The sequence below is a fragment of the Emys orbicularis genome, chromosome 24, assembly GCF_028017835.1.
Source record: "Emys orbicularis isolate rEmyOrb1 chromosome 24, rEmyOrb1.hap1, whole genome shotgun sequence".
Taxonomy (NCBI): Eukaryota; Metazoa; Chordata; order Testudines; family Emydidae; genus Emys; species Emys orbicularis.
The window spans coordinates 9,826,230-9,840,696 of NC_088706.1; the positions used below are offsets into that span (position 1 = coordinate 9,826,230).

The 14,467-nt window shown below is 47.4% G+C and overlaps 2 protein-coding genes across 2 annotated transcripts; both read right to left on the bottom strand.

Moving 5' to 3' along the window:
* Positions 1-8,956: 8,956 nt before the first annotated feature.
* On the bottom strand, positions 8,957-10,039 carry LOC135894277 (E3 ubiquitin-protein ligase RNF167-like). Its single transcript, XM_065422341.1, has one exon. The coding sequence runs from the start codon at positions 10,037-10,039 to the stop codon at positions 8,957-8,959; it is 1,083 nt and encodes a 360-aa protein (XP_065278413.1).
* A 2,133-nt stretch (positions 10,040-12,172) lies between these two features.
* LOC135894326 (E3 ubiquitin-protein ligase RNF167-like) lies at positions 12,173-13,075 on the bottom strand. Its single transcript, XM_065422389.1, has one exon. The coding sequence runs from the start codon at positions 13,073-13,075 to the stop codon at positions 12,173-12,175; it is 903 nt and encodes a 300-aa protein (XP_065278461.1).
* Positions 13,076-14,467: the final 1,392 nt, after the last annotated feature.

Below are 14,467 nucleotides of genomic sequence, written 5' to 3' on the forward strand. Positions count from 1 at the left end.
ATCCTTAGCTTCTGCTTCCAGCTGCCAAGCAACCTTCCAGAACCTTCTCCCCAGGTCCTTATGACCTCACTGTGCAGCTGTCCTGCAGCTGCGGACATTTATTTCTCCTTTCTCTCTCCCTGATGACTCTTCTCCTTGGCTGGCTGGAATCACCTCCACCTTTGCCCTCTGCGCCTGCTATCCCCTCTTGCCTCCCTCATCCTTCCGTTCTCTGCCTCCCTCTGTTCTCTTCCCCTCCCGAGCTTCCCTCTCTCCCCCACTAACTTCCTCTTTCCCGTTCTTGGTTCCACCCCACCTTGGTTTCTGTATCTCTCTCCATGGCTCACCCCTTGGCCCTCTCTCCTGCACTGTCTCTTACTTAGGGGCTGCCCCTTACCTGGCTTTTCCTTTGGTCCCACTTTGCCCTGTCACCTCTCTGGCTCTTTCCTTAGTCCTCTGCTCCCTATCTGCCCCTGGTTCCCCTCTCTCTCCCTCCGCCCCATTGCCCGGCCCCGCTCCAACACCCTTGTCTGGTTTCCAGGCTTTTCCTGAGGAGAGGCATATAAATTATCAAACCCATCACTGAAGCTCTGCCAGAAATGGCTTGTATGAATGGTAGCTTTTCTTCCCGTTGCAAACAGCTTTTCTTCGCTGGCCTCATCCTCCACACCATAACTGTGGCATGGGTGATATTGCAGCATGACATGTACCTATCATGGCTTAGTGCTGTAGAATAGACTTCTCGCCCGGCCTGGGTGACATCACTGCTTCACTGCCTCGTCCAGTCTCTCTCTCTCTTTCTCACGTCCACCCCAGCCCTCGCACCATATTTCTTCCTCCCATCCTGTTTGCAAGTCTCTAATTACAGGTTTACATTGTTTGACAGGGCTTGAGGCATTTCTAGTGGGAATCCCCTGCAGCAGGAATAGGGGGAATTGGTTGGGTCATCCCCATCCGCTCAGGAATGCAGATCCCACCTCATTTTGTGCTGCAGAAAGCCAGAGGTAGTACCCTGCTCCATTTAAGCAGGACCTGTGGGCTTGGAAAGACTGCGTTTCTTATGATTGTGCCACTTACCCAGTTCCAAGGCAAATCATAGGGGATGACTTGTGACTATTGGTTATTTTTATCACCGTAGCACCTACAGGGCTCCAACCAAGATCAGGGCCCATTGTGTTAGGTGCTTTTGGCACCAGGGGGCTACTACCCCTGAAATGGATCTTTAATGGCTCTCAGTGGGGCAGATGACTGTCGTACCAGTGCAAAAGGGCCACAGTAATGATCTTGCATACACTGCAGTTGATTCGAGAAGGAATTACACAAGCAGTAAAGGGTTCCATTAAGCACATCACGCCTATGTTAGGCGTTTAAGAAGTATACATTAAGAGCTATACATTCCTCTTAGCGAGCCTCCCTTTCACAAACATACACAAACAGGCCCTGCGCTAGCCTCACACAGTTCCTGCTTGGCAAACTGAGAAGGTGGTTACCAATTCTATGGACGGCTTTTTCTGTCCAGGTCTGCTCTCCTCAGCTCTCTGGTCTGTCTCGGGTTCCCTCGAGGCCAGGCCTTCGCTGCCTGGAAACCCCTCTGGTCACAGTCCTACTCGACCCCACGGAGCAGAGTTTTGGCTACTCTGTCCAGCAACTTCTTCAAGTGTCAATTAAGGAATCCCCTCTCCCTTTTCTCCTCATCTCTCTCTCTGACAGTAACTTACTTTGCTTGATTCTTATCCTCTTTTTCCTCAAAGGAGTCACATGTCTCAAAAGCATACCCAGTGGGCGTGTGGTTATTAATTTTAAAAGGGGCTGGGGGAGTGGGGGTACTGAACAAAGACCACTCCACGTTGACTCACTCATCAATCATTCACTCTGGCTCTCTGCGTGGTGTCCTTGCTGTAAGGTCACTATAACCAGGTCCATGCTGGAACTTTATGCATGTGATATTTACTTTTGCAGAGGCCCATATTTGCCAACCAATAGGTTCAATATCAATCTCACACGCAGGCTTTGCCCGTCCTTTATCAAATCTGCTTCCGCTTTAAGGGACCCTGTTCCCAGGATCCTCTGCATGTTTAAGTCATGTCAAGTTATGCTCATACCATTCATTCAGTACGGCACCATCCCAACAGGTGCCGTACATACAAGAGAAACAGTCCCTACCCTGAAAAGTTTGCAATCTAAATAGGAAAGAGTAGGAGGGGAAACAGAGGCACATGACTTGTTTGGGATTGTGCAGCAGGATAAGGGAGGAACAGGAGTCAGGAATAGAAAGCTACCTCACAGGGTGTTGTGAGGATAAATTCATGAAAAAAGATTTGAGAGGTGCTCAGGGCTAGCATGGGAGAGGGGATGGGAGGAGGTGGCTTAGTAACTAATCGTCATCTTTTACGGTGGGTGTAAAATCAGTCCTTGTAGTGAACTGATTGAGAATAAGTAGTTCAAAGCTACTTAGATTTGCTTTTGGCTCAGCTCACCATTGCAAAGAGAACTGGAATACTTGGATGTTGGTTTTCAGAATATATATGTGACTCCAGAGTACGGAACAGCAGGCAGTTCCAGCGCAAAGGTAAGACACAAAGTAAGAGGAAGGTTCTATCCAGAGAGGGTGGAGAAAAGTGGTCAATAGGATTTATAGCTGCAATTGTATAGCCAAATCCTGCTCCAAGTTACACTGGCATAAACCCAAAATAACTTTGGCTGTCCATAAATGACAAAGTGCATCAGGGGCCTTAATTTTCCATGGTTTTTTTTAGTGTTACAAAGTGTTTCACGGGGAGAGTGGGTCTTGAAAATCACCCAAACATGTGTTACTTAATTTATGGACAGCCCCTGGACTTGAGTGGAGTGACTCTGGATTTACACCCATATAAATGAAAGCAGGACTTGGCCCATAGAGTGGACTTGGCATCACGCAGCAGGACTAACCCTGCTGCCAGCTATGAGCAAATGCCCTGGAGCACATCAGAGCGTGACATCTAGGACCACACATGAGCTATGAGAAGCGGATTTTGTGAGCCAAACTCTTTTTTTTTTTTCAAAGCACCGATTCCATTTCCCTGTGTTCTTAAGCAGCTTCAATCCATCTTACTGCATTACAGAAACTGTGTTGATTGTTCTACTGTAGTGAGTAATAACAACTTGTACTTTCCAGATTACCCCAGAGAACTATATCCACGGCTTAGCTGTACCACACATTCATGAGTGCAAAGACACCTTGGTGTAACTTGATTTGTCACAGTGCATAAAAACTTCTCTGAGAGCAGAGCAAGAGAAGTGGTGCAGCGTGTAACGAGGCAGAGGAGTGGGTGTGGGTCAGAAAGAAGGGGATTTGGAGGCAGAGAAAGAGAGGAAAGGTGAAAGGGGCATGGATCGACTCACAGTAAAAATTTCAACAGTGGAAGAATGGGCTCTGGAAAATCAGGAACAGAGTTGGGGGAGAAGGGAAAAAAGAAAAAGAACTGGAGTCTTGATGGGGGGAAAGAGATGGAACGGGAGATAAGCCGGAGGGAGAACAGGGAAAACACAAGATGTATGTTTCCATACATACAAAGTGTCCGGGTGACAACCAGGGGTTTTGTTAGTGAAATTATCTAAGTCTCCCCTTCTCTTGCCCCTGCACTCCCAATAAAGAAACCCTGCTCAGTACAATGAAATCAGAGTTGTCAGTGCTAGCAATGCCTGGCCCCAAACCCAATCATGACCCAGGGACTTGGTGACTGCATCCAGAAGGTAAAGCTGGATTGGTTCGCACTGACCTCTTTTGTTAGTACAAAGTATGCAGGGCAGAGGGTTGCCTTCCCAATCTGCCTATGCAGGTGTAAGCTTGTCTGAAGGGAGGTCACATTGGACTTAATTGTGACTCAGATTGGTGATGCTTGGAGAATGCATATCAGTCACAAGGAAGAGAGAGACTCTCTGGAGAGTAGGGAGGGGTCCTGAGGATTGATCGAGCATCATTTCCCAAGTAGTTAAATTCTGCTCCAGTTTCCAAGGTCTATCCTTTTAATTTCACCTCTCCGCATATAACCAATAGAGCTGGTTGGAAAATGCCATTTTGACAAAACTGTCTGGGTTTTTTTTTTTTTTTTTTTTTTTTTTTTGGAGAAATTGTGTTGATTTTGACAACATTTCATTTAGGAAAAAAATGGAAAAAAGCTTCAAAAATGTCAAACTGTCTTGTTTTTGAAGTTTTCAAAACAAAAGTTTTGATTTTTTTTTTGCTTTGAAATTTTCTCTATTTCATTTATAAATAAATAAAGGGTTGAAATCAAAATGAAATGTTTCAAATTTAGCCAAATTAACTGTTTTAATTGACCCTAACCTAAATTATTTTTGGAATTTTGTTTTGCCAAAAAAGTCAAAATTTTTGGCTTTCCATCTTGATTCAGGACCAAAAAAAGGTTGAAATCTCAAAAAGTTTCCTGGGATGGAAATTCTGTTTTCTGACCATGTCTAATATCAGTGAGCAGGAAGGGTGAAGAAAGGATCCAATCAGAAGGGTCCAATCACCAGTGGAGATGGATTGCTTCCATGGAAGAAATCACATTGGTCCTACTCTCATTGAAGTCATCGGGCACAGGATTGGGCTCCAGGAGCTAAAACCCACCCTGCACAATGATGGATGGGAATGTAGGCAGGGCCCCCCGGGGGCGGGCAAGTGGGGCAATTTGCCCCAGGCCCCTGGCCCCGCGGGGGCCCACATGAGAATATAGTATTCTATAGTATTGCAACTTTTTTTTATGGAAGGGGCCCCCGAAATTGCTTTGCCCCAGGCCCCCTGAATCCTCTGGGTGGCCCCGAATGTAGGTAAAATCCCCATATTGCAGGCGGGACTCCAAGCTCCATACAGCCTTTGTGAAGAATAGGGGTTGCTGGTTCTCAACCCAAGTTGATTCTCTCCTTCCCCATCCCTCCTCCTCCAGATGGTTATTAGGGATGCAAGGCGAAATTCTCGGCTGGTATAATTCCACTGAAGTCACTCGAGTTCTGCCAGTGGGGCATTTGGCACATCCCCTATAACTATAGTAGATATTATATGTCAGTCTTCAAGGCTGAAATTTACTCCTGTGCATCAGCCATCACAAGACTTATCCATCACTTATGTCCCACTTAAACCCTCAGAGTAGTTCCTTTCTTAGTGCTGGCTCTTTGCACAGGGATGAGTTTCATCCTTACTGATAGGTTGCACTTAGGTGGCTGATTACCCTGTGTGTAGCCTGAATTGCTCCCAGTGATCTATAGTGCTGACATTTTGCTGGTTGTCTAAGTGTGATAGTTCTCTGCACTGGGTCAGGTCATCAGCATTTTCCTCCGTGCGTCTGGTAAAACTCCTAGCAATATAATAAACTATACACACACACACGCACAAGCCCTGCATGAGAAATGCATGAGAAAAACGACAAAAATAAAGCTCTCACCAATAAGATCTATAAATCATTCTTTGGTTCTGTGCTTTATGCAGGGCCGGCTCCAGGCACCAGCTTAACAAGCAGGTGCTTGGGGCGGCCAAGGGAGAGGGGCGGCACCTGCGGCAATTCGGGGGCGGCAGGTCCCTCACTCCCTCTAGGAGCGAGGGTCCTGCCACTGAACTGCCGCCGCCGATCGCAGCTTTTTTTTTTTTTTTTTTCCAATTGCCGCCGCCGATCGCAATCGCGGCTTTTTTTTTTTTTTTTTTTTTGCTTGGGGCGGCAGAATTGCTGGAGCCGGCCCTGGCTTTATGGGAGCAGGGAATATGCTAAAGGGGGCAAGAGGGCTCTTTGACAGGCAGTTAAAAATATTGTAGAGCCTTCTGACTGGATCCCATCTATATCTCACTTAGCAAGATTCTGTCTCTGACTGGATCTTTTGGAACTGATCCCCTTCCAATCTCTTTCGGCTTGGGAATATAAAATCGGGACATCTGGTCACCCTACTACTGTTCCTGGTTGGATCCAGAACACCTCTGTAATTCTGCTTCTACGCTGGGCCCTTGTCTCAAATATTTTCAGGTTGTTGTGGCCTTTTTGGTATGGAAGGTGTTCGAAGTCAGTTAAATGTAGAGGTAAACATGGTTTCTTGCTTGCCTCTACTTTGGATCTCAGTTCAAGTGGTGAAATGGGGACTCCTTCCTGGTAATTGTTCTGCTCCCTCTTAAAACTGATGACTCCCCTGGGTGGCTTGCTGACATTTAAATTAACAGCAATTATACCAAGACAGCAGATTGCATGGACTTCAAGGAAAAGAGGGGAGAGCACTTCCAGAAGCTGCTGTAATATAGCTGCCTGCCTCTCTGTACTCTCCACATGAGCCTTGCCCCTCCTTTTCCAGCCCCTCCTCTAACCATGCTCTCCCCAACTTTGCTCCTAACCGATGATTAAACCAGAACATGAATTGAACTTGGTTTCAGTGTCACACTGGCCAGATCCTGAGCCAGGGTAAATCTGCGCAGCTCTATTGAAGTCAATGGATTTTCACCGATTTACTCGAGCTGAGGATCTAGCATCTCCATATTTTTCTCTGGTGCATTTCCTTATGCAGACGCTCTACGGTTTATCCTCCACACAGGTTGTAACTTGGATAAAGCAATCTCTAGAGAAGTTACTAATAATCAACCTGTGGCAAATAGGAGCACGTCTCATCCCAGCAATAAGCCAACCTGGCTCTGCAGACAGTTATTAATGTTTGATGGAGGGTGGCAGATCAGACAGCTACAGTGCAGGAGGTCAAGGCATCTGTGGCAGACGCTTTAGAGTTATAGTGTGATAGTCTTTGATAATGGTAAGCAGAGTGGAGAACCCATCTCTTCCTTTCATGTCCAGATCCTGCCTCTCTTGAAGCATTTTGGGTCAGTTCAATACCCCGAAATAAAACATTTCCGTTTCAGGAATGTCAGAATGTTTCCCTTCAAATGAAAATGTTGAAACGAAACCTTTCAGTGTTTTCAGAACTTCCATTCCATGATAATATTCAGCATTTCAACATTTCATCCTATTTGGATGAAAACAAATGTGGGAATTTTCTGTGGGATGGAAATTCCAAATTTTGTTTAGCTCTAGTTATGACTTTTCCACTTGGCTTATACACCTCACTGCATTTATCCATGCATTGCTCAGCTCATTGCTTGATTACTGCAATGTGTCATACCTTGCGATACCCTGAAGCTTCAAACAATGTAGAAAACAGCAGGATATTTTCTTAGTGGAGTTTCCTTTCCATAGCATGTTGCACCTGCGCTTTGTAGGTCGCACTAGCTCCCTGGTTACTTTTGGGTGTAATTCAAGATGTTAGAATATCAAGGTTGGAAGGGACCTCAGGAGGTCATCTAGTCCAACCCCCTGCTCAAAGCAGGACCAATCCCCAGATAGATTTTTGCCCCAGATCCCTAAATGGCCCTCTTAAGGATTGAGCTCACAACCCTGGGTTTAACAGGTCAATGCTCAAACCACTGAGCTATCCCTCCCCTATTGGCTTGTATCTATACAGTGCTACAGGGTCTAGGCTCTGGCTAGCTTTGAACCCCTGCCAAAATCTTACAAAGTCCCTAGTGATTTTGGGTGCCAAACTTGAGACATGGGACAGGGGCTTAATTTTCAGACAGCGTGTTCTGAAAATCAAGCCCTTTTTAGTTGTCTCAAAATAGACACCCAGAACCAGAGGTACCCAAAGTCACTAGCCTCTTTGGAAAATGTTGGCCATAGACCTTCCTTCATCTGTGTGACCCTGATGGTTGAGATCTGCCGACAGCCCAATGACTTGAATGCTGACAATTGGTAGCGGGATATTCACATCCAGCGAAGAGCGCTGGGCTCTGGTAGTGGTGTAACAGTGCCTGTTGATCAGGCTGATGATGATCAGGAGAGTGTATCTACATGACCGGCTAGTGTAGCTGGTCATAGGGCGTTAATTGACTGTGGGCTGAATCCTTTGCTGGTCTGCGGCTCTGGCTCAGTGTTTTCAACCTGAACTGGAGATGCACTCAGAGGCTCTCCAAAATGAACAAATCGCTCTTCCTGTAACCAATAGAGAGAGAGGACATGAATATCTGATTTGGGGCATGTTAGTACATAAATCCTGCCCTTCTTACAGTGTTTAGAAATGCTTGGAAAATGACCCGGAAAACCCTGGAGAGCAGGCGCTTACATGTACCTGTCATGTCTGCCTCTGCTGAATGCATGGAGGGATCAGCCAGCCTTCAAAATGCAGCCGATTATGCAGCCCTTGAAAATCGTTCGTATCTTTTCTCTCTGCCCACCTGCATGGAGTGAATCCTACTTGAATGATTTGGACCTTCAGTCGTCACCACCCCTTGTCTTAAGGGACCGTTTTAAAGTATCCTCAGAGTACCCCTGAACAGTTCGGCTGCACCTGTCGCTACAGACTAACCTGTACTCTGCAAGGAATTGTTACCGGGCTCTTGAGTTGCTGCCAAAGGGTAGCTCAGGTGAGGCAGCGAGGTTCAGGGGACAGAGCGCTGGCCTGGAAACTAGGAGAGCTACATTCTAGTCCCAGTTCTCCCTCTGATCTGGGTCAGTCACTTCAGTCAACAGTCAGGTTCTGTTTCCCTGTTGTTCTCTTTAGGTTGGAGCTTGTCATGACAGGCGATGACTCGCTATGTCTACATAGCATCCCGCAAAATGGGACTCCAGTCTCAGTCAGGGCCTCTATGCACTGCCACAATGCAATTCCTTAAACTAAGATTCACTGCATGTATTTGTGTATCTATATTCCATCTAGACAAAAGCAATAGGAAATGTGAGTGGATGGGGACCAGAAATTCCCAGGAACTCAATGATATCAAATGCATTTAATTTCCACGAGCCTAAGGAGAGTTACATTTGCAGCAGACATTTTATGCCTTTTATTGTGGGGAGTGAGAGAAAGGAGCCAAAACTGAACGGAGCTAAACGCTTCCCAATAGACAGGCTGGAGCTAGTGATGGACAAAAGCTGGGGGTCGTGTGGCTTGGACTGATATTGGTTTGGTTTGATTCTAGTACTCAATGAGGGTCATTCTCCAGCTCATCATACCCTTCCTCAGTGTCCACACTTTGGTCGTCTTCTTCCTCTCCCTCAATATACTCATCGTCATGACCATCTTCGTCTTCCCCATCCTCCGCGTGGTCCTCCTCTCCCCCCACTTGCTCCTGTGGGTTCCTCCCTCCGTGTAGACTGACATCCTGAGCTTCAGCAGTCACCTGCTGTTTGCAAAAGGGGCAGGTTTTATTCCTGGGCTGGGTGTGAAGCCAGGTGTCGATACACGCGCAGTGATAGGCGTGAGAACAAGGGAGGATCTTTAGCTGGTCTCCTTCTTCGTACTCGGCTATGCAGATCACACACATCTCGTACTGGTCTCCCCTTTTGAAGGTGCACATGGTTATCTTCCGGCCCTTCGTGCACCATCGTGCGCAGACCACAAGCGGGATGGTGCAAATGATCACGTTGATCATGAACCCAAACTCCTGGAGGATGTAAGGAATGACGTGGTATGCGGCATATTTAAGCATGCGTGGCCAGTGCTGTTTAGCAGTAGCCCACATGGAAGGCGTAGTAGCATCCTGGCAAGGGTTATGAGGATGTTTGGGTGCCACCAGGGTGACATAAGCCCCTTTTTCATAACGTGAAGCCCTTCTCAGATGCATGTAGGCCGATTCCCCTGTGAAGACAGACTGGATCGCAATCTGCTGCCTGATTTCTTTGTCGTCAGTTACCATGTTCACCAGATGCTCTGCATTCACGTTGTGCACGACGGCGGCTTGGTACCCGGCTTGCTGTGCGTGAAGGACCTTGACCCCAAAGGGGCAGTCAGACCGACGGATGAGTGCGATGAAAGCCTCAGAGGAGTTGGAGGATGCTGGCGGGCCTTCTATAGGCTCACAGGCGTTTGCAGGCATGGCCTCGATCAAGTACCCCATCAGCCCTTCACTCGGGAGGGGCGGTCCAAAGCATGCAGGCAGTGCGTTGTAACCTACGCAGGTGGAGCCGTGGTCGTAAACCACATGCCCAAAGGCCTCCGCGACAGCAACGTCCACGAGCAGGAGCACGGCGACCGCACGGAGAGGGAGAGGGAGCGGGGGCCTCATGCTGAACGCTGATGGGTCTCTCTCTGTGCAAGTGGGCAAAGAGGAAAGGCGTAACTGTGAAGGATCTTAGGAGGCAAACACACACTTATCAGCCTGTCTGAATGGTATCAACCTAACATTCCTGGAGTCTTTGCAGAAGACAACAGCAGCAGCAGCAGGATGGTAACTATACCCCGCCTCTTCCCTGGAAGCTTCTGCAAAAGGCTTCCTTCAGTTCACCATGCTGGGCTGCTGCTTCCCCGGGCTCCACCCTCTCTCTCTCTCTCTCTCGCTCCTTGTCTCCAGCTGCTAGGCAACCTTTCCTCCCCACCTCCCCAGGGCTTTGTGACCTCACCCAATGACTGCTGCACTTCCCCAGGACTAGGTCCCTGTAACATCACTGCCAACATGCCTTGCACCCTTCTCTCTTCCTCTCTTCCCTAGTTCTCTCCTGTCCACCACTCCTCCATCTTTCTTGGACCCAGTTCTGTCCCAGTCCAATCTCTTGTAAGTTATCAGTATCTCCTGCTGCACTCAAGGGTTGTTGCTCACATCCTTCCGAGGGATAAATGCCCCTTCTCTTGGCAGTCTTCCCACTGCAAACTGAAATCCTTCACCTTGGGTAAGAACATGATGCCTGGAGAACACTGCACAGTAGGAATGATCTATTAGGATCATCCTCTCCCATGTGGGAGGGGAGATATCAGCCCAGGTTGGTTGACTGAACTTGCTTTCTGCTTTAAAAACAAAAAGCCCCACCTTTTCCTTTCTACGAGTGTGATCATCTAGTGGATGTCAAAGCACCTAAAGCTACAAGGCCAGAGCTTTTTGTCATTAGATAATGGAAATAAATAATCTAAATAAGTAAATCATCATTCAAAATAAAACCAGCAGAACTTGAAATTACATCCATCTGTCCATCCACGCAGAGCGAAACCAACGATACGCTCTTGGCCAGATTGGCAAAAGCACGTAGGTTCCATGTAAGTCACCAAAACAAGTGGTCAGATTTTCTGAGTGCGCAGAACACTGGATTCGTGCTGAGTGTTGACTGAGTTCTTCTGAAATTCTGGTCTCAAGGGTCACAGTGGGAGCTGCTGGCCACCAAAAGATCTGGCAGTGTTGCCAATTCTCATGATTTTATTGCCTTGCATGGTGTCAAGTATCAGGGGGTAGCCGTGTTAGTCTGTATCTACAAAAACAACAAGGAGTCTGGTGGCACCTTAAAGACTAACAGATTTATTTGGGCATAAGCTTTCGTGGGTAAAAACCTCACTTCTTCGGGTGCATCCGAAGAAGTGAGGTTTTTACCCACGAAAGCTTATGCCCAAATAAATCTGTTAGTCTTTAAGGTGCCACCAGACTCCTTGTTGTTTTCATGATTTTATTGCCAGTCTCGCAATATTTGTTGTTTACCTCAAAGCTCCAACTGCTGGAGTCAAGGGATTGAAAGAGAATCTCAGCTTTCATTTAAATGTCTAGCCCAGGGCAGAGGAAGATTTAAAATGTGACTCCAGTGTCAGAAACTGGAAGGCGAATAAGAAGATCCCAAAAGTTTATTATTCAGAAATATCTTATGATCTGTAAGCCAATCTCAGGACTTTGGGGAGTGTTCTGACACATGAATTTTGAAAGCATAGGGCTGACAGTGGCTTTGGCTCAGCTGTGGGAACGGAGTACTTGAAATTCTGGCTTTGAGCTCTTTGGAATACCTGGCTACATGAGCCTGATATCCAGAGGTTCTCCGTCTCCCACTGAATCCAGCTGGCGCTGTGAATGCTCAGAGTCTCTGGCACTCGATCCCTACAGAGCTGCACCTTCAGTGGTCAACTCCTTGCTGAACTGTCTCCTTTAAAGTATCCCCAGTGGTCCAATATGGTTTTGTTAGCTCTGTAGTTAATTAAAGACTCACCTGTACTAGGCAACTGATTGTTACTGGTCCCATGGGCTCTGCGTAAAACAGGTTTCACTGTCTATATTTTCCTCCTGGAGAAAGCTAAAGGAAATGTTAGTGATCTGTGTGTGTGTGTGTGTATGTGTGTGTGTACACCAGAGACTTCCAGCAGCTGTGATCTCAAACTCATTTTATTTTCCCTCATCTAAAATGTTTTACACTTGCAGAGGGACATTTCGATGCCTGTCCATGTCAAAGGTCTATCTGGCAACAGTCACTTGCTGTTTGCAAATTGGACAGGTCTTACATTGGGGCTGGATGCGAAGCCACGAGTCTATGCACGTGCCATGATAGACATGAGAACAAGGGAGGATCTTCAGCTGGTCTCCTTCTTCATACTCGGCCATGCAGATCACACATGTAACATACTTGTCTCCTGTTTTGAACGTGCTCACGGTTATCTTCTGGCTCTTCCTGCACCATCTCATGCAGCCCACAACCAGCAGGGTGCACACGATCATGCCGATTGCCATGCCAAACTCCCGGATGAAAAGAGAAATCACGCGTTTGGAGCAATATCCAAACTGGAGATCCCAGTAGTGCCTAGCAGTGTCCCCGATGGAGAACTTTGCATTGTTCCAGCAGGGATTATGATAATGTTCAGGTACCACTAGAGTGACATGAATGCCTTTTTCAGAGCCCATAACCCTTCTTAGCTTCTTGGAGGCTGATTCCCCAGTAAAGACAGAAGGAATTCCAATCTTCTGCCTGATTTTTTCAACATTAGTCACCATTGTCACCAGTGTCTCTGAGTTCACGTTGTGGACAATAGCCGCTTGATAGCCAGCTTGCTGAGCATGAAGGATCTTAACCCCCAGCGGGCAGTCATACCTACTTATGAGCGCGATGAAGGCTGCCGAGGAATTGCCGCCTGCTGGTGGACCTCCGATAGGGTGACAGGCGTTTGCAGGTGCCGCCTCAATCAGATAACCCCTCAGGCCCTCTCTTGGGACCGGAGGCCCCAGGCATGCCGACAACGCTCTAAAATCTATGCAGGTGGAATTCTGCTTGTAGACCACGTAAACAAAGACTTCAGCCATGGGCGCCTCTAAGAGCAGGAATACAGTGATCAGGCAGAGAGGAGTTGGCAGCAGAGACCACATGCTGGCAGCTGCTGGTGGGCTCTCAATGTCCTGACCTAGTTCCTATCTAATCGCAGCCGTTGGCGTCAGAGGACTCGTTGGGGAACAGTAGGAGAACTCAGCTCTGCTCATCTTCTTTGATGGCATCAGTGAGACATGCTGAAGCCTTCTAAGGCAATAACAACGACAGGATGAGGCGGGTTATTGTCTCCCAGTCCCTTCCCTTAGAGCGACTGTCAGCAGCTTTTTTCACTGTATAGTCCAGCTGGATGGCTCCCAGCTGATGCCTCCTTTCTCATTAGCTGCATGCAGCTGCCCAAGTCTTTGTGACATCAGTCACTGACTGCTGTGCTTTTCCCGGACCCTATCTCTGGGTCCCAGTAAGAGACAAGGCTTTTGTGCGAGGGAGGGAGGGGGGAGAGAGAGAAGGGAATTTCGGAAGTGCAGAAAGAAGAGAAGCGAGAAGAATGAGATGCTCCCTGAGATGCCATCCAGCCCTGAAGGTGGAAGAAGGTCGTAGCAAGCCAGCAGTCCTTAGTTTTAGAAGATGACAGGAAGCAGCAGGAACCAGAGCCTCTTAGAGAGCATGGGCTAGTTGTGAGAAGGAAAACTGTGAGGCTGGACAGACACCATAGTGATGGGCACTCTTATAAAAAGCCTAGATAGCAGGGTGGTCTTGTGGGAACATCTGAAGGACTGAATAGGCCTCTAAGCTTTTGGAAGAGTTTATTCTAAAACCTGAACCTCCCTTCATTTTTCATATGAATTTTGGCCCGTTTGTGCATATTTTTACACGCCTGTACCGGGTTTGATGCGTATCCTGGTGCGTGTTTTTGCAATATTGATGCTGGGTTGGGGGACATCATCTTATATTACAGTAACACCTTGCGATGCCAACCAAGGTCAAGGCCCCATTATGCCAGAGGCTGTGCAGACACACAGTCAGAGAGAGTCCCTAGCAGCCTCCTACATTCTCCAATTCATCTGTGATCAGATTGGCAGAGGGTCTGGAGAGTTCAGATGCAACTGCAGGCAAGGAGCGACGCTTCGTTCCTAATATAATCCTGCAATCGAGGAGAGAAGCATGCAGCACAGGGACCAAAGGGCTCATCGGATTTCAAGGAGTTTATTTTATTCTGGTTTCCTTAATACTACCCTGATATTACTTTTTGAGGTCTCCAAGCTCTGTAATTGTTACAGCCATGGCATGCATGTAAGACTAGGAGGCTGAGCTGCAATGAGGTCCAGGAGTGGATTTGTCTTTAGAAATTATCATTCTTTTTACTTCATATTAGAGTAACGCGTCAGGTATGGTTACACAGCCCGCGACAGCGAGCGTCCCAGCCTGGGTCAATCAGAAATGACTTTCCCCAGAGCCAGCAATAGATCCTGGGTCTCATGAGTCCCAGTCCA